The sequence below is a fragment of the Platalea leucorodia genome, assembly GCF_965183815.1.
Source record: "Platalea leucorodia genome assembly, chromosome: 6".
NCBI lineage: Eukaryota > Metazoa > Chordata > Aves > Pelecaniformes > Threskiornithidae > Platalea > Platalea leucorodia.
The window spans coordinates 53,057,150-53,080,173 of record NC_138828.1 but is presented as its reverse complement, the minus strand read 5'-3'; the positions used below and the strand labels follow the sequence as shown (position 1 = coordinate 53,080,173).

The following is a 23,024-nucleotide window of genomic DNA, read 5'->3' as shown; positions in this document are numbered from 1 at the left end:
AGAAATTTCAAGTTCAGCTAGTTTTTTCTTTGGGTTTAAAAGAAACAAAACCAAAAGGCACAAATTTAGGTACTTACCCAAGAAAGAGTCCAAAATCCAAGTTTCTGGCATGGTACAGCTTCCCTATATAACAATAAATAAAGAAATAAATACAATTTTCTAAAGAAAGAGACCTAAATTTCAGCTTAGAAAACGAGGAAATGATTAAGCAGGAAAAATACCTGGGAAAGTAAGCAGGGAAAATACCATTGTCTAGTTACCCTTTTCATAACCACAGAAAAATGGTGGGTTTTTTGGATTAGAGAAGTGTTTTGCCATAATTGATATCAAGTAATCTTGTAAACTGTCCATCTGAGCCTCAGATGCTTTCCACTGTATCTTAATGCAATGGTAATACCTTGAGCTTCCCCTAGAAGTGAGACTTCTTTGTAAGCCGTCCGAGAATCCCTCAGAAATTTCCTAAGCTGGAACAGCTGCAGACAAGGGCTGCAGAACTGAGTAAGAGAATGAGAGAGTTTCTCTTCTTAAAACAGACTATCCATTTTCTCTAGCACCATACGTATGCGATAGCTAGAAACTAGATGCAAAACATTGCACTAGAATCCTTCATGGCACTGAGAAAGTATCAGGTGTCTGGCTGGTGTTTCCTTCCCCTAGAAAAACAAATGCCACCCGATAAAAAAAAGAAGCAACAAAACAAACCCACCAAAAAAACCAAACCAACAAAACCAAAACAAACCATCTTTGAAAGTATTTTTTTCCTTTTTTTTTAACCTAAGACTCCTGTGACCTCTAATTCCCTTCTCAAGGAATACCTTTTTACTATCATTGCTTTTAGTCTCTTTTACTAGACCTTCTTGCCTGCAACTGAGAAGGACTATGTTTGTACAATTGAGGTGGACCCTCTCCTACATAGCAGAAAGCTGTTAACATTATTCTGGGTTGCATTACCTGTTTTATCTTCCGCCACTATTGATGTACATACAGTAAAAATTTCATAAAAGATGTTAAAAATAACAATTTCCCCTAGAACAAAGAGAAACAAACTTCAGTAGTTTGAAACTTTTGCCATGAACAGAAAAAAATGGTTAGAAAAAAGCATACTGCAAAGTTCAGCATTCTGTAATATTTCTCTTAAGACTTTCTGTTCAAATCTCATTTGATCTTTGTTCAGCAAAATCAAGAGCTTCCTGAAAGGCAAGTAGAAGGATCAGAATCCCTTGCCTTACCATACAGAAAGCTGACAGTCATTGCTACTTTCTCCTCTGGAAACTTCAAAACAAGCTGTAAAATTCACTCTAAAGAAGCAAGCTGCTATATGTACCGCCGTTCCCATATAAGAGCTGCTGACTAGCACCAGGTGTACTGCTCCTGTAGGAGGGAAGCAGGGGAAGCAGTGGAAGCAGGTCTATGGATCTTCTCTGTCTCAATTCTGGAAGAATTCAGTGTCTGCTTCTCACCTGGAATTGCATTCTTTTGCAGGTGGTGCAGAAGGAAGGCAGGAGGATGTGGCAAGGATCACAAGGGAAAGCAAGCACAGCATGAACCTGAGCCTTGCCTTCTTGGTATGTCAACAGCAGACACCCAGCTGAATGGGAAACCAATGAGAATCAAGGATTCCTCCAAATTTTGGTGCACGGCAGCTGAGACTCGCTCCAGTTCCCAAAACTCAGGAGCAAGAAGCTACAGCTCTACAGAGAAGTCCTAGCCTAATGAAAGGCTTATGTGATTTATTGCCATTCTCCTCTAAAATACTGTTTTCATTTAGTGTGAGATGCAATTTATTGCTTTATCTACTTAATTAATAAGTTATTTGTTAAAGTCACAGATGACTACAACTCTACTGCAGATTGGTACACAGACTAATTTTGAACGAGTCCGGATTCCTAGTTTTCCACTATGTTAATAAAGTGTTGGAAACCATTACCCAAAGGAATCCCAGATGAATTTGCAATCCCTTGGAGTTCTTCATTGAAAGGATAAGGAAGCGTGGCAGTCAAACGAGCCTGAAAGGAAAAGTTTTGTACGTTGTTTGCGTAAATTAACACTGTTTTGTAACTTAAAACAAACCTCTCCCCAATAGGTACATCCTTCTCACAACTATTCAATTGAGTATTTAATTCCTCTGCAGCCTGTAGAACTTGAGGATGTTTGTAGAGTACTTGGAAGACAAGTACATACTTAGGGAAAGTAAAAACTATGACTTCTCAAAAAACATGTCAGCAATGGAGATTATCACAGTATGTTAATTATCGTTAGCAGCAATAGACAGAACAGAGTGAAGTAGGACTCTTGTATGTTGAGCTCAACTGGAACTGAGCTTGACGTCGTGTTTAAGGGAACCCCTAACTTTCACACATAGGTACGACTACCTCTATACGCTGCCTTCACGTCAACACCGCGCAGGCACGTAGGGATACAAATGAAGTGTGGCCAGCGTGACCTAAGGCTGCTGTAAATAAAGATGGGGGACAGACCTGAGCTTATGCTATCTGTAGCGCTACACTGTTTTCCCCTGTCCTGATTCTATGCCAAAGCCTATTTTAATCAGAACCAAATTATTTTTTAAGATGAGGCCTGGTCAAAGTTGCCCCTGTAATCAGACATTTATTACAGTTTTCAAAACCTGATTTTATTCTACTGTTTAAAAGGAGTTGAACACGGCAAAGAGAATTTCAGCAAAGTGTTTTGCTACAGTGACTAACTCAGTAGCGTAGACATCTAGCATGACTAATCCAAACTTGAAAAGATCTTGGAAAAAATTAGAGGTGGAAGAGACACATGCATTTTAGGTCTGATGGTTTCAGAGTAATTCAGAGTAGGCAAGAAGGCAACATTTCACCAAGAAGGCAAAATTTCAGAATAACTCTTCAAAACAGCACTTTTGTTCTGGAAGAATTATCACTTGTAAAGTTCTTAACTGCCAAATTTAGTAGCATTCTAATTCTCATAGTCAGAGAGTACAGTAATAAAATAATTAAGCTGAAAATACTTACTATTTTATTATCCACTATGTCCACAACTTTGCCGCTGGGGAAGAAGGTATTTGCTATATCTTTAATATTCTGGACCACAGTCTTCAGCTAAGAAGAAGAAGGGCTTTTATTGAATAGAAGATCTTGAGCATAAGAATTGCTAGAATACTAACAGAACTCCTTGACATACTTTTCAAAAAACTATTTTGTTGAAAAAACCCATATTTAAAGAAAGTGCTAAATGTGGTGTTCTGGTGAGAAAAGCATCTCCAGCTCCCCATTAAAGGGTCATTCTTCAAGCTTTATTCAAATAACTTTCTAGATTAGCTCATTAGACCTGTCCCTCTACCAGAGAAAACGAATTACAGGAAAAAGCCATCCTCATCTTCTGCTCCTTTGATCACATTTTAATACTCTGCACTCTTCTGTCTTTAAAAATGTTAATTAAAAGCCCTTTGCTTAAGCACTGATGTTCTTGAAGCCAAAAAGACTCAATAAATTTCATATAAAAGTACATGCTTTTCATTTGCAGCACGGGAATGGCCACAAATAGAGTTCTACTCTATGTGATCTAACTCCAAAGTACAAGAGAGACAAAACCTTCGAGAATTTAAGGTGCAACCTGAAGCTTCCAAAGCCCACTGGCTTAAATGAGACTTTTAAAATAAATCTTATGGTGTAAGTAGAATTTGTTTGGCTTTCACAGTTGAAAGGTCAAACTCAGCAGGGATACAGCAAAAATCCCTGGCCTTTTTTGAGAAATTAAGCATTACTGAATTGAATTTTCAGCAACCTTCAGAGGAACAGCTGTTCTAAGTAGTTTGAAACAGGCTCAAGTATTTTTTTAAATTATTCCTGCCGTGTAAAGACCAGTACTGCAACCAGCATCCCTGAAAAGGGCAGGAAGTTTTTTAATTTCCCCCTCGCCTTTTCATCATCTCATGCAGTGTTTTTAGAGAAGCGGGGACGTGCAGAGGATAAGGGATGCTGCCTCAGTTTCACTTCAGTTTACTGAGGCTGTCCCTTTGGTGTACTCCCCCTTCATTCTGTATTACTTCATGACTAAAGAGCTTTGATAAATGAAAGCCTTCTTTATGCCTCACTGTTTTTTGTTCCTCTACATCCCAAACATCGGTGCCCCTATACGTGATGCTGCTGGCTCAAGTGTTGAACAGAAAGAAGTTTTACTCAAGCAATTATTTTAGTCTAGAATCATAGTTAAAAAGTCAACTAGAAATATTATCCCTTTCAGAGAATTTTAGCACAGGTATTCCTATCCAAACCTTTTTTAAAAGTAAAAGGCCATGTGCTAGTTTTTTACCTGCTAAGCTTCAAAGCAAGCTCTGCATTTCATACCTCTGTCTTTTTGTCGTGCATCAAGTTATCCCATCTTTGGCTGGGAGGTAAATCAAGATTTATGACATATGTGGGTACATTCCCTTTGAACCTGAAAGATAAGTACCAGAGTTCAAATTTAAAGAAGGCTTTGAAAAAACATTTGACAAAACAGGTGCTTCCCACCTGTAACTAGCATTTTCTAGATCTGCAACAGGAACGAGTTACCAAAAAAACCTGTTCAGACTTGCAAATCACTACTCTTCCATAATTTGTTAGACACGTTCAATCAGATTACTTACGTTGGTCCTGAGGGAGGGTATGTTTTACTCCTGCACTCTTCTCCATACTGTAAAGACAGCGAAACATTACTGTTTACCTTCTTTGTTAAAACGTTTTATTATTCTAGCAGACTTAGTTTTGAATTAAACCTTTAGGATCAATAAGCTAATTCAATTAATGATGATTTGATAATAACGGAGAAAGCCTTGGGACTTTGGAAAGGGTGCAGAGGAGTATACAAGAGGTAGGGGACAAACAGCAACTTCCCTGTGCTGTCTGACGGACCTTCAGACAACTTGCCTAATGTAGCCCAAGGCAAGGACAAGTTTATAATAAATATACAAACTGATTTTTACTCAGTGTGATTCAGTGAAGGGCACTTCAAAAGCGTATTCTTTAGATAAGTTCAGAAACCTTAAATCTCAGTATGGACCAGTTTGCTCCATTTGTTCAATTCATAATCTCATTTTATAGCGTCATTCATAATTACGCTTAGTGTTAAGCTTCATTGTGGAGCTGGGGCAGAGAAAGCACACTGAACTCTGGGCAAACTACTCAGCCGGAGGAATGAGCTACACAGCATGACTTTTTATTTAGTGTGGAGAGGTGCTACTGAACTGCTGCTAAATGAGAGGCGCATTTCAGGAATATAACTAAAAACTAGTCACCTTCATTCCCGTAAGCATGGCTAGTTACAAATTAAAGTTTGAGAACTACATTTAGGCGTACTCAAAGCGAATGCAAGGGTGTTTTCCCATCAATTACATAAAGCATGCATATACATACATAAACATATGCATATACATGCCACAGTTATAACTGAACGTTTTACCCAGTGAAATACAGGCAAATGCCTACTAGCCGCACTTGCGCTTCAAGCCAGCTGAGAGCAGACCAGGTTTGGTCCCCGAGCTGCCTGAGCAGATCGGTAAGCTCCTAAGAGCACAGTATGTCCCACTAGGAAAAAGGAAAGGTACGCATGCTATTCCGGGTGTCCCTACAAAGGCTCCCAAAGCACAAGTGTTCGGGAGACAGAACAGAAACAAAAATAAGTAGGAATCCTTCCACCACTTCCCCCCACCCCGCCCTCAATTTCCAATATTTATTTGGCTGTACTAATTAGCTTTCTTTACTAGCGTGTCCTTACAATGCATTCTGGCTGCAGTAAAAACTGAGACAAGATCTCTAGTAGCTACATACCTGGGACAAACAAGCTAACTAATGTCCCTGTTCTCTTTGGGCTAATCACATTATCTCTTTTTAATGCATTCATCTAGAAAACACAATGTCTTACACACTGCCACAGACTTTAAACACTGGCATAATTTGTTACAACTGGAAATAGGAATTTTAAAGTGGGATTGGTTATCACGTGTTTTCTTTTTGTATTGTTTCCAGTAGCTAGGAAGAAGCATGAGATGAATTTTGGTTTTCCTACACGTGAGATGAAGGTGTAGGACGAGCAGCTATATGTTTCCTAGATTTCACTGTGGTGCAGTTATAGCCTTCGCATAGCTGGAAGAGAAGGTCCAACACAAGAGGCCATTTAATCTTCGAAATGAGGAAGTTTCAAAACAGGGAGGGTAGGGGAGACTATCAGATGACTAATTAGGCAACAAAAGTCAGAGGCTTTGTGCAAAGCCAAGCAAATACTTAACAGCATTAATGCAATTGTCTTGTGAAATTTTCCATTCTGCAATACTAAAGTCGATCAGAAAAAGGGACATTACGTATACATCCTACTGCAATGGATGCACAGATGGGGACCTTCAGGAAATATCTGCTGTCAAAATATGCTTCTCGACAGATAAAGCCTGTAACAAAAAATGACGCGAAATGGACGAAAGTTCCGTTGATCTGTCAGTATAGCCCAGGCGTACACAGAGGAAACAGTGGCGACCACGCACACTGATTTCAGAGGATTTTAAGTGATGTTCCAGGTGCTAAATGTTATGTCACTCCTGATGCTCTCTCCTGAGATTTTAATCTTGTATTTGAAGCTATTTTTATCTTCCCGGCCCTTTGCAACCTAAGCCACAAAAGAGGCGGGGAAAGTGACAGTTAAAGGAAGAGTTAAGCAAAGGAGAGATACAATGTTCCCTGCTTACATGTCAGTAATTTTAGACTTCTCACCTGTCTATGTATAAAGCAAGCTAAAGAAACCGATGATCTCCAAATCAACCCATACATCTTCCAAAACTGCTAGCATTGATTGAGGTATCTGAAGAAAGCCAAGATTATTAACAGTTTCTTTAGGTAAACTATTATATGCTGGCACATAAGCAGTAATTTTAAAAGATGTCAAGACAACCAGAAAACTAGAAGTGTTTGGGTTTTTTCTTTTTACACAAAGTTCTAACGCGGAAAAAAAAATTGTTACCTTTTGCAATCAGCTGAAGACTAATGCCAAACATTTCTGACAAGGTAAAAAGAAAAAAAAAGACACCTAAAGAATTTTCTTACAGCAGCAGAAAAACCACGAGGCACTTCCTATCACCAGACTGAAATAAGCAGCTATGAAGTTACTGCTGCGGTCAGCAAGATCCTCCCTCTGCGGAGGCTTGACACTGGAAGAGGAACAATAAATGCTGTCCGAGAGAAGCAGGAGCAGCCTTCCAGCATGAGACGATTGCCTTGAGTCTCCAACATGACAAGCCAGAGGTGGTCTCCTAGAAAGAGCCAGCAGAAGCTGGCTCCAAACAGAAGGTCACCACTATAAATTTGCCTTTCAAACATGCATTGAACCCCCTAGGAGGAATACAGCTATTCTTGAATGGCGATTAAGTGCTCTCTTCCTTTTTTTTTTTTTAAAAATCGCCTGTTACTAGTAGGTTGCATACTTGATTATCTGATGTACTGGTGACTTTTGAATCTGCATGTACGTAATGATACAAAAATGGATGTGTGGCAGCATAGGACCAAACACTAAAAGAAAGAGGACACAGTGGAGGAGAAAGAGAACGTGGTATGGGAAAAGATGGAAATAACAAAAATCTGAAGTAGCACAGGATACTTATATTATGACCTACTGTATGAAAAAAAAGTAAAAAAAGTAGAGCAGAACAGGAACCAAATAGCTCGCAAACTGTAAAGATGAATTGCTACCTGGAAAAAAATATCAAGTAATAACAGTTTTTATTCACTGCAGTGAAGAAAATGAATGCACGGTTTAATGACTGCTGAATAAATATTTTAAAACCTAGCCTGATTTCATTAATATGAAATAGGCTGAACGTAGCTTGTCCAGTCTAAAGAATGCCAGCACTTGCTTTATTACCCTCAAAAATATTTTTGAGGTGGACCATCTCTGGCATCCTTCCTTAATATTCAGTGTTTCTCATCTTCATAATTAAAAATAAATATAAAATGACCACTTTTGAGCTATGAAATATGATTCCACAGTTTAAGGACATGACATTCAATCTCTTTCAGACAAAGTAATCTGTTATATTCAGCATCTTTTGGTCTATGAACTCTGTGGCCTAACACGTTTTTCTCTCTGCTCCTCTTCCCTTACGGGTCGATGCCAATGCAGCACTCCACCGTGCTGCAGCAGTCCCAACGCTGTTCACCTTTCTGAACATGGAAGGTAAGAGCACTTTTGCAGCGCTGAAGAAAAGGGGACCAAGACAATTCAAACTGCAGTTTGGAAAAAAAGTTCAGTATGGTTGAGAGGGCCTAAGCGAAAGCTAAAGGGAATGACAGTCTGCACCACTGAGATGTTATTCATGGCATTTAGCTTCCATGTTCTTTGTTAACAGAAAGAAAAGAACCCAACGAGCTGTACCTGGGAAGACAACAATCATTCATTCTTCAGCAAATGATGCATCCCAGCATCTCAACCGAAAATAAAATACGCAAGCCTGCTATCTGGCTGCACAGCAGCACAACCTGCAGCCTGTGGATATTGTGCCAGTGCCAAGATGTACCAAGTGCAATCAAATGCAAAATCAAGCTCTAATGATAGACTTTGCTGGCACCTTCTCTCCCACTCCGCACCCCAGAAAACTTTTGGCTAAAATTCTGAAGGTGTTTTAAGCTGGAACTGGCATATAGTACTGGGAAGCTGCTCTCGGGGGGGAGGATGGGATCGGGCAGCCTGATTCTGTGGAGTCAGGACGCTAAGGGAATATGGGTCATCCAGATTCCCACAGTCCTCCAAAGCCTTTCCTGCAGTTCTCCCCTCTCCCAAAACCCATACTCATTTTCCTGAAATCGATATAATTTACTAGGGAAAGCCTTAGAGCAAACACAGAAGCATATAGAAAGCAGTATGTTCCAAAATATTTTAAAATATATTGCAAAAGAATATTTTGAAATCCAGAGATATTTAAAAACCTATCCTCTTCACAGAGGATGAGGAGACTCAGAAACTGAAGAGATGACAGAGAGCTTCGCTGCTTCAGGAGTAAAAAACAGATCAGGAAGCCAGAAGAGCCGTTTATGTGCCCAGGAGACGGAGGCCAGCCCGTCCCAAATAACTGCCCCCTGACTTCACAATTCCACCAAAAGTTAAGCGCTTCACCTATTCAGTTAAAGAAATAAAGCAAACAAAAAATGACACCCCAAGCCCACCTGCTCTACACTTCTCCCCTTGGGTGAAGCTATAGCAAATACACCAAGCACATTCAAAAGCGTATGCACTTTTAGCAAGCCCTTCTTAACTGTCCTTTTGAAAAACATTGCTTTGGCGTAACATGACAATATTTACATTATAGATGCATATGAAACCGAACGCAGGAATGAGCAAGGACTTGTAAAACACACCCGATAAACACCCAGACTTGCAGCCGCAGCCACGGCCGCGAAGGAGGAGCCATTTAAAAGTTACGAAGTCCGTGAGGGCAGCGAGACGCCACCTCAAATTCACACGCGTGAATTTAAAGCCACGCTTGGCCTCCTGCCTGGGGAAAAGCGGCAGCGGCCGGCTGCCCTCACGCCCACCCGGCCCGCCGGGGCCCCGCCAGCCCCTCGGGCGGGGCCGCCCGCATCCCCCCCCGCCACCTCCCGCAGAGAGGGGGCCGGGGGCGATCCCCTTCCCCTCAGCTCGCCAGCGCTCACCGGGTCCGGCGCCCAAACGAGCTGCGCCACGACGAGGAGCGCGGCGGGGGACAGCAACGCCCGGCCCCAAGCCGCCATCCTCCTTCCCGGCTCGGCAAGGCCCTTCCCGCTGTGGCGGCCCACATGACACCGCCCCGCCCCGTCTCTCAGAGGAGGGAGGCGGCGGCGGCAGGGCCGGGGCGGCGGCGGCAGGGCCCTGCCGCCGCCGCCCCGGCCCTGCCGCCGCCGCCCAAGCCCTCCCTATCCCTCCTTTTTAATTTTAATAAAGCAGAAGCATCGACTTTCAGTCATACTTCCAAAAGAGGGAAGTCCCCGCACAAGAAAATGTGAAATAAAATCGCCTTCTCTTAAGCAACGCTAAGAGCAAACCCGTGGCACCGGTTTTCACTTTGTAAATATTGTGATTTTTAATTACTCGTGTCCTTGGGAGATTTTAGGTGGGTTTTATGGTAATAACAGATGCAAGGCAGGCGCCTTCTTTAGGAAGAAGGAGTTTTCTCCATCTTGCCTGCTTAAGAGTGCAGTGAACGGGCAACGGGAGAGACAGTCAGTCTAATGAGAAATACAGGGTATGGGATCCATCCGTCCAGGCACATTGCCTATTATTTATTCACTACTGTACATAAATGGCGTATTTGTTGTGATATCAAGCACAAGCCAGCAGCAGAATAAGGTGCACACTCCAAATAGCTTACAACAAAAAGGTATAATTTTAGTGTGAGCAAATGAACGTATAATGACTGTATATGTTAGCAACGGTTGTTGGAAGCACCACGAATAAATATTAAAACCTTCAAGGATACCTGTGTTTTAGCTTGCGTCTTGTGCTTTATGCAGCGCCCGAGATGTGCCACATGTTTTCCGGCACACAGAAAAGAAGCAATACGGTCTTTAATATCGTGACTTAATCGGCTATGCACTTAACTCTCTTCTAAAACAAACCGGGGGTGGCAAGAAGAAGGGAAGTCCTTGGCAGATGGTTGATTGGAAAGCTGTACGGCATTGCAGAAATTAAGAAAGAGGAAAGGATAAAAGAAATGCAGTGTCAGGTGTGAAAGCCTTGGGCAAAGGGAGGGCGTGCAGCAGTGTGTAGAAAGGAGTCGGCTCAGAACAGAAGCTTGGAATTGCACAGAGCTTTGGAGATCAAGGCAGAAGAGCATTAAGCACTGGTGGAAGAAGATACAGAACCAATCAGGGGATTTAAGAAATGAGGGAAATGACAGTGCAAGGGGAGCAACAACAGATTTTCATGGGAGTGTCTTTCATAAATAGGAAATTGGGCAGCTTCTATAGGGCCCAGCCATATATTTTTTTTTTTTGGTTGAAAACAAATACCTGTAAGACAATAATTGTGTATTTACTTGTAGGTACCTGAATATACTATTATGGTCTACGGTAAGAAATAGCCAGATTACGTTGGTTTTGTTATTTTCTAAACATCTGCAGCCCCTTTTGCTCAGATTTAGTTTCTGGAGCAGAGAGTTTTTAGGTGGTTTACTATCTTTAGGACATCTTTAACAGTGGAAAATAAATGACAACTTTGGAAAATGAAAACCCCTTTCTGAATGCTCTGAAGACAAAATTATGCCACGGTCACATTACAAATTCACAACTTACTTCTTTGAAGCCTCTTTGTACTTTTAGTTTAGTTCTTTCACCAGTGAAGAAATTCTAAGTTTAAGGAACAGTGAACGTCCTTCAGTCCTTGTGTTTCTCTGACTATGGCTATTCTGCTGCGTTCCCACCAGAACGCCTCGTCTCCAGGGTCCACACCAGTTCTTTAGGTCCTCCATTTTGTTGTCTAGGTTTCCTTCTGTCAGTTTTCAAAAATCTAATTTAAGTCAGAAGAAAAAAGCTTCTTAAGATGTGCAGTTTACTCGTTAACTGTACTACCTGACAGCTGGTGTCACTGATACCTGGTACTCCGTGTCCGCCCATCTGCTTTCTCACACTCATCTACGCAGTACTGTACTACCACTCCCCAGATCTGTTCCTTCCTCCAGAAGTAGAGGCTGCACAAATTACTACCTCTTTTCCCTCCGTTTCTGTTAAATTAAAGCTCTTTGTGCTAACACTACTGCCAGGACACAGTATCAGCAAGACAATTCCATGAATACCTCCAATGGGAAAATATCCCCACGGACTCCTTATAGCAACAGTTTAATACAAATACTGATCTTCACTGTTTTGTCCTACCTTTGATTTCCTTTCCTGGGACTAACATTCCAGTGAATTCCCCAGACCTCTGCTTCTGTGCTATCTCAGGACACATTTTTTAGCAAGAATCTAGTGTATCATTAGTCCCAACACGGAGGGCAGGCCCATTGCTACTACAACATCCCTACTCCCTGCAGGGCTGCCAGTGCCTTGCCAAATCCAGTACCTCCTCTTCTACTTGGGACAGTCTCATTTCACTTGCTCTGACATTTCTTTCTGCTTCACTTCTTCCTAGCTCTATAACAAACACACCTCTCAGTTCCATTTTTCCTTTACTATCACTTATAGCTGTTCACAGCTCCTACGCCTTGCTTTCTCCTATTTACGTTGATAAATATGAAATGGAAAATTCCTTTCCACGGGTAATTCTCAGGCTCTTCTTCCAGTTCTGAGTACTCCTTTCAGCACCCTTTCCACCAGCATAGCAGATTTCTGCTTCTAGCTGCATCTGTGTTTGCGCAATCATTTTTATGAGTTCTACCAGACAGGGTTTTATTTAAACAACATATTCTTGAAAGGAAAAACATCAGTCTGCTTCAACTATCAGCATTCCCTTCAGATGCATTTAAGATTCACAGTGACTGCGGATCAATGACACCTGCAATGAACTGCCCGATAAATAATTACTCTGGCCCACAGCCTGCTCCTTGTGGTGCTGCCTCCTTCCCAGTGTTCCTCGGAGTAGTTTTGGCAGTAGGCCACTTCCAGGTCCACAATGTTGCAAAGGCTGTACATCAGGTTGCTTACATTTCTAGGGAGGGATGTATAGTGTGGTACCTACAACCAGAACTACTTAATAAGCCTTAATCCCCAGGCCTAGACCAAACTGAGGAGCTCTGGGGAAAAATGAATTACATTTTCTTTCTGTGATGGCACAACCCATAGCTATGCTGCGTTTTCATCCAAGAGTTCCTCAGACTCTGGCCAGGAGTGTTTGCTAGCAATCATCTACTTGTTTTTAGCTTTTGGCCTTCTCCCTGCAAATTTAGCGCTCACACTTCTGTCAGACCTCCCGGGCGTGCACAAGGCACCTTTTCCAACAATACAGGAACTCAAAATATGGCCTTTATTCACCATGGAAAGGGCAGCATAGCCCTCTCCTTTACAAAAATGGAGTCACAGAGCACATGGACAGACACTGCGATTCAAAAGCCTCTAAGCTACATATACAATCAATTTCATCTGCTTGACCATTTCTGCTATTGGTAAAATGCTAGCCACACATTATGCCTGCATGGCTCTCTTTGATTGAGAGCGTGTCTATTTTTATTTGAGAGCAATCAGGTTATACACAAAGTTCCCTAGAAAAGCCAACTATTCTTTCTCAAGACCACTAAATGCCAGGGAGCTTTCTCTCTGGACTACATCATTGTACACTCTGTCTCCCAGGGCTTAAGCTACACGACAAATAGCCTACCATTGATACTTGGTACTTTGTATACCTTTAATTTTTCTCAGAGCCAGTCCCTTAATACAAGCCAAATATTCACATGTGACACAGTTAAGATTTTATAACTGGGTTATTGATATGTGTGGGATTTTTAATGTAATTCTGGAGTTACTTACAAAATCAGAATAAAAAAAATCAGTTCTGCTAATTATAGTTTCTTTTCGAAAATGGTTTAATGCAGAGTCTCACTACAAACACTTTGATATTCCCAGCAGTTGCTTGCTTTGAAAGAACACATAGCTAATAGAAACTGATAGGAAACAAAGATAACTTTCAGTCATTCCTGCTATGTGGTAAGCTTAAGAAATAAACTCAAATATAAGTTTTGTACTAGAACTAGAAATAAAATCTGTGAAAACTTTAAAATGAAGCTATTGAACTTGATACTGGTAAGAAGGTGAAGCATTTGATGAGTTTATGCGACCATCTGATACTATTAAATTTCAGTTGACAGTATTTCCTGAAATACAATAACCAGATAGATATGGGGGGGGGGGGGAACCAATTCTCTAGAAGATATTTTAAATTCAAAAGAACAGCTACCGAGGGATCTTTTGTACCTTTGATAACTGAGGGGAAAATAAATTCTCATTTGATAATTTCATTTTACTCTTTTTTTTTTTTTTCCCTTCAGTGTAGACCTTGCTTTCATTTAATTTCTCAGCATTCTGTTATAACTTCTATCAGCATTAAAATACAAAACCTTATGGAGCAGCTGGAGTGACAGGAAGATCTCCAAGGATTTGTCCACGTAAGAAAGTTACAAGCACAACTGTCCCAATATAGTTGCGCAAACCAGCTCCCCAGAGGGGGCACCTTGATTTTTCATTTAGTATCTCCCTCAACCGAAAAAGCTAAAATGGGAAGAAAAGGCACTCATTCCAAGATAGATATTCATACCAGGAACTAGTGAGTGTGCCTATTCTTGTAAAATAGGTATTAAATGAATAGTAGGTTTAACAGGTATAAAACAAATAAATTCTACTACCTTAGAGGGAAAAGCCCTGTGGCAAAAATCTCTGTACTCAGCAGGATAGAGCTGCATATAGAAACATTAAAAATGCCAAAGAAAGGTTTGGATTTTTGTTTGCTTTTCTAGAAACAAATGAGTTTCTAAGAATCTCTGTGTTACATCAGGAACATGCCTGGCCCATGGAGATTTTCTTCTCTTGGTTCCATAAAATCTGTATGGGCTATAGCCATATTTTTCTAAATTCTTTGAAAAATAAATGCTTTTATTGGTAACCTCAGCTAGCCTTCCCTAACCAGCTATAATTTGTTTTCATGCTGAAGTCAATAGAGGGTTTAAACAATTATGACGTACTTAAATTCTTCACGCTTCTTCCTCAAGACCAACTGCCTATGAAATTAGACCAATATAAATTGCCGTTACTGACTAGACTTTATTGGTCTGTTCTTGTGCTCTTTTTAGACACATCATTATCTTGCATGAACTGACAGTTTTGTACTGTATGCAGTTCAAATTGACGGCTAGGAGAAGCTCCATGGAGACAATTCAAATTATTACCATAAAGATCCTCAACATTGTTACCAAGTAATCTTTATGATGCGGATTACAGAAGCTGTGGAGTAAGCAATTGTTCTGACTGAGGTAGTTCCTATGGAGATGTTGTTACGGAAAAGCTTCTTGGTAATCAGAACAGACACAGGTAACCATATTTTATACGAGATACTAGGAATGCATATTATAGTATGACCTTACGAAAAGTCCCTGCTGTTTTATTAAACAAATTCAAGTCCGTGCTGTAGAGAAACCAGCAAGTTTGCAAAATCAATTTTTCCCTTCTGTAAAATAAGCAGCTTGCTAACACAAAAAAGAGTCATCCCCTTTTCTTATGAAGCATCTGCGTTTTCATTTGTAATAGGGTTCTTGTGACTTGTTGACACTCTTTCCAGCATATGGATTATGCCATTTATCAACCTGAACAGTGGGTCTGTTTTCAACATTGGTTTATGAAGCCTGAATATTCTGGCCCAGTCCTCACCTGATGCAGCGTAGAATGACTCCACAGATGTCCTACTCAGGATCTGGTATGATGTGTTTCAAGACATGCATTTTCAATTATTTCTTCTTGTTCAATACAGTTACATATTTCTTAATGGTTCAATGTGTTAACCATATTTTACTTTTGAACTTCATGGTTGTTCTCTTCTGCCCCGTCTCTAACTTCAGGTTCCTTTCATGAACCTTGGAAGATTCAGTGGGTCAATTTCTTCTCCATTAAATAATTATCTCACTATTTCAATAGCATGTAGTTTTAGAGTAAACTTAATAGTACTCATTACTGAAAGATGACATTAGTTTGATACTTATTCACAGCTCTCAGGCGATTCTTTAAAAATAACGTAATAAAAACATCAGCAAAACGCCTTCAATAAAAAATAATTATAAAACATTTTACTCTTGTTTTCAATTTGACCCTGTCATCAAAGATGCAGCAGAAAATGGACCAGCTGGTTGTCATTTGCAGTATCTATCCGCTTTCACTTTCGCTCTCCTATATGGAAAGAGTAATGAAACAAGATTTAGAGTAAGACCAAATATGATTACATCTGTGTGTTTTATCTGCCTCAAAGCGTTAAGGAAGCATTGAAAGCAATTTTTCTTAAACTTTGCTTCAAAGCACATATAAAAACCTAACGACACTTTGGATTTGTTAATTCATTTTATTTTCTTAAGGAGCTAGAACTGCAACGTGTAAAAGTTAACCTTGTCTTCCCTTCAAATCATCATGAATTGTGTTTTGTCCACTCTGAGGATTGCAATTCAGATTCAGTGTGATCTGAAACTGATACTCAACTTGTGATGGGCCAGGAGTGTTCTCACATCACTTGCAATTATCATAATTAGTTTCTGCATTCCACCCACTGAAATAATGCAAGTATTTATACTGTATACCGATACAAAATGTTTTAAAAATTCAAGACAGCTTCTATAGTCTAAGCTCAGGGTAAAAAAATTATTCCCACTAGATAACATGAAGACTGTGCTTAATAAATGCTATTTCTCTTTAAAATGCAGCTTTCCCCTCTCCAAAATGTTCTGGTGCCATAGGTATTGAAAATGTTAAAAATTAGCTTAATTTTTGTGATTAAAAAGATTCATCCTGCGACTCCTCTGTACTAAACAAACTGGACAACCTAGTTAAAGATTTCCAGAAGAATTCACTTCCAGGTACATTTAAACCTGCAAACTTCATCTAAAGAAGTGAAAATTCAGAACACAAAAAAAGCCAACCCCAGAACTCAGGCAGAATGCTGACCAGAGAGGAAATGCTCAACACCCCATCCCCCTGAAATCTAGCTCTCTCTTGTACCCCAGGTTTACTGTAATTCCATCTCCCAGTAGTTTTTAAATCAGTACATTATTTCTTGTACTTTGAAGTACCTGTCAAGCAGCATTTCATGAAAAGTGCCTTCTTTCCTGGCTTTTCTGAGGGCTTTTGTATCTTCTTTGCTTATTTTAAGCTTTTTGTCTTGAAAACTTTGGAATTTCTTTCTGCAAGGGGGTGGAAAAAAAAATGTAAAAAGCGTAACTTCTTTAAAGTTTTGTGTTTCAATAAAACACCACCTGTGATAAGAATCTTAACTTCTATCACGCAGTAGACAACTGGCCTAATAAAATCCAGCAAATGATCACGGTATCAAATATTGCTCTAAGACTTGTGTAGGTGCAAACTATTCAGGTTTTTTTTGGCAGTTTAAGTGGGAATGAGCCCCTACATGATTAGCATGATGTGTTTACAGGTTCTAAAGAGCCCCTTCTACTAGCATGACAAGTCAGGGAGCGAAAGTGTATTGGATGTAGGTGGCAAGGTGCTGGTAGCGGGGGAGCTGCAGGGGTGGTCTCTGTGAAAAGGGGCCAGCGGCTGCCCCATGTTGGACATGGCTGGCTCCACAATGGACCCACTGCAGGACACAGCCGAGTCCATCAGCAAAGCTGGTGGCACCCCTGTGAAAAGATATTTAAGAAAGGGCAAAATGACACACAGGCAGAGGAAAAGAGAGAAAACAACCCTGCAAAATGGCAGCGTAAACATCAAAAACAGAGAAGGAGAGGAAGGAGGTGCTTCAGGCGCTGGAGCAGATACTCCCCTCTAGCCTGCGGAGAGGACCATGCCAGAGCAGGAGAAAAGTGGGAGAGGAAAGGAGTGGCAGAGAGAAACAACGATGTATTGACCCATACCCCCATCCTGCTTGGGGGGGCAGGTAGAGGAGTCTGGAGTGAAGCTGAGCTTGGGAGATGGGGGAAGGAAAGGTGTTTTTAATTTTTGTCTTTGTTTCTCACTACCCAAATCTACTTTAATGGGCAATAAATTTAATTAATTTTCCACAAGTTGAGTCTGTTTTGCCTGTGACGGTAAATGGTCCATAATCTCCCTGTTTTTATCTCAACCCATGATTTTTCTCAGCCTCTTTTCTTCCTTGTCCTGCTGAGGGGAAAGTGAGTGAAAGACTGGGTAGGAGTTTGGCCCTTCCACCAAAGCAGCCCCAAACAGAAACGAAAAAAGGTACTTGAGCCTGTTAACAGCTCGGAAGTACGTACACGTAATTGATTTCACACTGTTTAACATTTCCTTTGTCTTCTTGTGGGACATCATCTTTCTTCTTAGCTTCTCTTTCAGCACAAGTACGAATCTAGTCATTGAGAAAAAAAACCAAAACAAACCAGAAAATGCCTTTTTTTTAAATAAATCAGAAGTTACAGGTTAAAGACGGCAATATATTCTTCACAACAGAATAAGAGTCATGGTGACTTTTTAAGTTCACAGCTTTCAAATTGGTTAATTTGCAACTGGAGACAATTGCAATAAAAGCAAGAGCTGCCTCAAGTATGGGAAATGTTAAGTGTAATCCTTGATACCACTGTAAGACACAATTGCCTTCATCTCAAAGAAGCACCATTACGGTTCTTAGTTTTAGCAAGGGTAAAATACCTTTTTCAGAGACTGACTTAAAAACATTATTGTTCTGACTAGTAGACACCTATCTCTATTTGGAGGCACACATATATTTTCCATGTCCAGATGAAGTCAAGATAGTCTTTTTTACATTCTCTTACTTAAAAGATGTCACCTTCTGCATCGTTCTGGTAAGCCCTTCTCTGTCCCTGCTTCTGTCATAATTCATCTCTCCCATACCAAGCCATTCAGAACTATCTGGAATATCACACAGACTGTCTTGCCCCGCAACGTCTTGCCCTGCTGTAGTGGTAAAATAGCTTCCTGTCTCTACTGGAAGTATCTTGGTTTATGCAGCCCTGGAGCTCATTTGCCTTTTTTGTGGCCAAATCACTTGACAGCTTATAGAAAACTATAACAACTTTGTTAGCTGTGAATTGTAGCACACAGACACCTGTTTGTTTGAATATTTGTGCCAATCCCGCATTAATTGTAGAAGTTATAGATTACCTTTATCATTTCTTCTTCCCCTGCAGTTTTGCTTTTGGCTTCTATATCTCCCTCTTCATTACATCTAATAAAACGGCTGTTTGCTGCTAGCAATGCCATTTTCTTCTGCAGAAATAATATCACATATTGTTAGTATAAGGATTCTGTACAAACTCTTTGATTCATAACATTTATCCTCTACAATACAGCAGAAAACTCTGTAAATGTGTTTTATTCTTTTGTATGTTGACACTTCAATAGCTAGCTGGCAGACCTGCTGGTTCCTTCATTCTTAAGATGCTTAGAGCTGCCAAAATGCAGCAGTTGGGAAAACAGAAGATTAAAAGTTACAATATGGAAGAGATTGCAAAAGGCTTTTACTGCACAAAGAACATAATTATAGACTAACTCAAAATACACTCAAATTCTAGGAATAGCAAATGAATTATTCCAAGCAGCTTACATCTTGGAAGACAGGTTCCCATTGCTCTCTTGATCCTATTGCATCTGAACGTCCAACAACAAGTCCATCTGAATTTATACCAAGGTACTTGCCATAACCAGACTTCAGAGCAATCCTCAAAGAGAAAATGCAGGAAAACAATAAAGAATGTTTTCAATTTGAGCAATTCTCAATATCCAACACATCACAAACACATTATTAACAGGCAATGTATTTCAAGAGAATATTAAACCATGTATTCACACCAGAAATGCGGATAATGTGTATCAAAACTTGTAACATTTTGTTACAGTAATTACCTTGTATCAGACAACTTTACTGCTGTAAACTGTTCAGGAGGACTCGGGCCTTCATCATCTGAGGAATGAATTTTCCATTAGTTAGGTATGAAGTATTAAACATACAATATTTTAACCTGTTAATACTGCAGTTTCAAAAAGAACTAAACAATGGCCATCGCAAAATACTACAGAAAGCCCCAATACTTCATTTCTTTAAAAGTTCCTTTTCTGAGTATTCACTTTTAAAAAAGCAATGCAGGTGCTCATTTATATTCATATATTTACAGTGCTTAAAACAAGACCTAAAATAAAGACAATCCTTGTGTAAAGAAATATACAGTTGAGAATGTTTCATAAGTTTCCAAGTGGCTCTGAAAACCTTAATGTCCCTGTAATGTTATTTTTTTTCCATAACAAAATGCATTACGGTTCACCTATGGTAACACAACTCGGTATCCTACAAGCTACTAGCCTCTCCATCCCTCAAAACCAAAATGAGATAATATTGCCATTGTTGCTTTGATCTCACCTTGGAGATGAAACACACTGTCAGGGTTCTGGAACAGTCCTTGTCTGACGGATGGCTCTCAAATTCAAAGTAAGGACTAGCTAATTATCCCACCACTTTAGTAGCCCACTTGTGCAGCAACAAAACAAGTATATTAAGATGAGGATGCAGCAATAAGCCTTGAAACTCATCTGCCTTGAGTTTCACTCTTCAACTGACGCCATAAAGTTTTTATAGGATTTAATAAAAGTTATACTGCTTTTTATCCAGTAAGTGGTACAGCCTTTAACAGGTGATCATCTCCAAGGCAGTTCAATTTATTGTACATATAAAACAGCAAGAAACCAATGAAACTGATTGGTAGTCATTAGGTTTAAGTCATCTGCATGCTACAGCTAGGATCATTGCATTATTTGTAATAAACTGTTTTTAGCTGTAAAACTGCTTGCCTTTAAGTGATGCTACTTTTATGCTTTTATGCCTTTCATTACTAAAACTGCTTATTTCCAAATTTCCTGAAACAAACCTTTATGTGGTGCTCCAAGCGTAAACAAGCCGTTGTCAAGGGCATGGATGTAAGCTCCTTTATCCATTTCTATAGCTATAGTTCCTGTAATTTCACCAAAATTACTGACAGCCCACCAGTTTCCTAAAATACAAAACCATGACAGTTAATAGATTAATTACAACTCCTGATTACAGTAGTTCAAGAGACAATATTCCTGTGTCTTCTCCAAGATTTGAAATTCTAAAGATACAATTGCTGTTGCTATCTCAAGATCTTTGTGCGTTACTCTATACTACAGAGCCAATTTAATGGTGTTGCTGCTGAAACAAAGTCCTGCTGTCCTATCCACCCTGCCATCCCTAGTCACAAGTTCCTGCACTTCATCCCTTCTTTGTTAGTTCATAGAGCAAGTTGATCCACTCAGCTGATCCAGCAAAGATACACCTTGCAAGGAATGTTTGTGGTTCCCCCCCCCCCCCCCCCCGACCAGCCTTATGCAGTTTCAGGGTCATATCCAATTATTAGATTCTCCAACACAACAGAAACAGATAAACTATCTCATCTTGCTGTTAAATTGCTTCATGTGAGCTGTTATCCTTAGACTTCAGTTGTTCAAGCCAATCTGCGCTTGAACACTTGAGCCCCACAGAATTCTACCAAAGTTAAAAGTAGCCCTACCCACGTGCATGAATTAGAATTATGACGTTTACATTTTTTAAGCAGTAAAATTTTCTCCTGATATACTGTCTTACAAATATTTCCTACCTGGTTAAGATAATAACTATTTTAAATTAATCTGATTATGATGCCTCTTTTTCCACATGGCAAATTTGGCAAGTCAATCTGCCTTGAGCAGAAATAATCTTCCCCTATCTTTATACAACATATGGAGCCAATTGTCTTGTCCTATACAGTCAGGGCTCACAAATCAATATATGAATTTTCCAAATCTCTCCCACTTTTTTGAAATCTGGCTAAACTAAAGAACGTAGAACATCTGTAACATTCTTCTAGCGTAAGACACAACAGTCCATTTTCTCATATATCATAATTTCTTCTAACACAGGAACAAGGATGACTTCCCCTGGCACGGCTTTGCCTATACACACATAATAAAAAACGACATTTATCCTGTAGTGTGCACTGTGCTACAGTATACATCTGCATCTCTCATGACTTTGTGGTTCTGTTTTAGCTGGTTTTGTGAAGTGAAGTGTGATCAATCGAGGACATGACAGCACTGAAGGTCAACAGTCTGTCCAGTTACTGCTCATGGCCATACATACTTTGATCCTTCTCTTTTATGAAAGAGGACAGAGTGGAGTTATATTTTGTTACTGGTTAATGTTTCTGTCTTCAGTTTCAATTAACAGTGGCAAATTTATAATGTGAACACATCACAGCAGTCAAGGAAGTATGTAAAATTAAAAACAAATAAACAAACTAACCAAGACTTCTCCTTTTGAAAGGATCAAAGGTTTGAGTGAACTAAAGAATGCAGTCAGAAAGTAACTAGTGGCAGAGTAAGAACAGAAAGCACAGGTGATCCAACCACTAATTTTCAAAGTAACAATAACAGAAGATAGAAGCTATTTACACAGAAATGCGTTCATTAAATAACAGCATCACAGTGCTAAAAAGTCTCTCCTCCTTAAGCAAATATCACTGGGGGGGGGGGGGGGGGGGGGAAGAGATCCAAGCTGATAAGTATCTTGAGATTATATAAGAACATACTTTAGCTAAAAAGTGGAAAATCCATCCCATTGATGTCAGAAGTTCCATTTGGAGTCTAGGAAGATCCCAACATACAAATAACGTGTTGTGAGAAACTGTTATAAATCTCTACAGGGACTACACTTAGTTTACAAAGTCCCATAACAACCTCTTCAGCTTCCGCCATCCCCTACAGTTTCCACAGTCACGTAATTCCTGGAAAGCAGCTCACCAACAATATCAAGTTGCTCTGCCGCATCCTCTTCTCTTTTCCTTTTCTTCTCCTTGTGCTTTTTCTTGCTGCAAAGGCAGATGCAAACAAGTAAGAACGGGCCCGCGGCCGGCCCGGCCCCAGCGAGCTCTCACACGGCCTCGCTCCCAAGCCCTAGGGGAGCGGGTCACTGACACCAGCCCGGAGCAGGGGGCTGACAACCCGAGAACCCCTGCCCTGGCCGGCGTGCCCGGCCGTACCCGCGGCCGGAGGGCCGGGACGGCCCCGCCTGACCCCAGGCCAGCCCCCGACGCGACCCCAACGCTGCGCGGGGAGCCCGGCCGGGGTTCTCGGCCCCAGGCGCCGCCACACTGGCGGCACGGCGGCTGCCGCAGCAGCCGGAGCGGGGAGCGCGGGGCGGTGGCGGCGGGCAGCCCGCTCCTCACCTCTTCTCTTTCGCCCCTTTGAGGACGAGCTTGGTGGATTTAACGCAGGAATACTCCGCCATCTCGGGCTACGGCAAGCGCGGAAGGACACACCGCCAACGCCCGCCGGCAGGGATTGAGGGCGGAGGATCCCCAGCAACAACAACCGCCCTCGCGCCGCTGT

At 40.7% G+C, this 23,024-nt stretch overlaps 2 protein-coding genes across 7 annotated transcripts in view; both read right to left on the bottom strand.

Moving 5' to 3' along the window:
• The window catches only part of ASAH1 (N-acylsphingosine amidohydrolase 1), a 27,421-nt gene extending 11,983 nt beyond the window's left edge, over positions 1–15,438 (bottom strand). For 3 of the 6 annotated variants that reach the window (XR_014228678.1, XR_014228679.1, XM_082316463.1), the window contains exons 1-7: positions 9,654–9,765; positions 4,613–4,659; positions 4,332–4,422; positions 2,997–3,083; positions 1,928–2,006; positions 952–1,026; positions 78–123 (exon numbers count right to left, since the gene is read on the bottom strand). Coding sequence is in view for 4 of the 6 variants with exons in the window: in XM_082316463.1 (XP_082172589.1) it covers positions 78–123; positions 952–1,026; positions 1,928–2,006; positions 2,997–3,083; positions 4,332–4,422; positions 4,613–4,659; positions 9,654–9,731 (503 nt within the window). In the remaining 2 variants the exon portion in view is untranslated. Of the gene's footprint in view, positions 1–77; positions 124–951; positions 1,027–1,927; positions 2,007–2,996; positions 3,084–4,331; positions 4,423–4,612; positions 4,660–9,653; positions 9,766–11,270; positions 11,485–15,326 lie in introns of those variants that run through there. The other 3 variants (XM_082316464.1, XM_082316465.1, XM_082316466.1) reach the window with 3 other exon arrangements.
• FRG1 (FSHD region gene 1) lies at positions 13,784–23,024 on the bottom strand. The gene is made up of 9 exons (XM_082316467.1): positions 22,862–23,024; positions 22,437–22,504; positions 20,510–20,632; positions 19,494–19,551; positions 19,195–19,309; positions 18,753–18,857; positions 17,888–17,979; positions 16,730–16,840; positions 13,784–15,839 (listed from the first exon to the last, which is right to left on the bottom strand). The coding sequence occupies exons 1-9, from the start codon at positions 22,921–22,923 to the stop codon at positions 15,803–15,805; spliced, it is 771 nt and encodes a 256-aa protein (XP_082172593.1). The 5' UTR covers positions 22,924–23,024; the 3' UTR covers positions 13,784–15,802.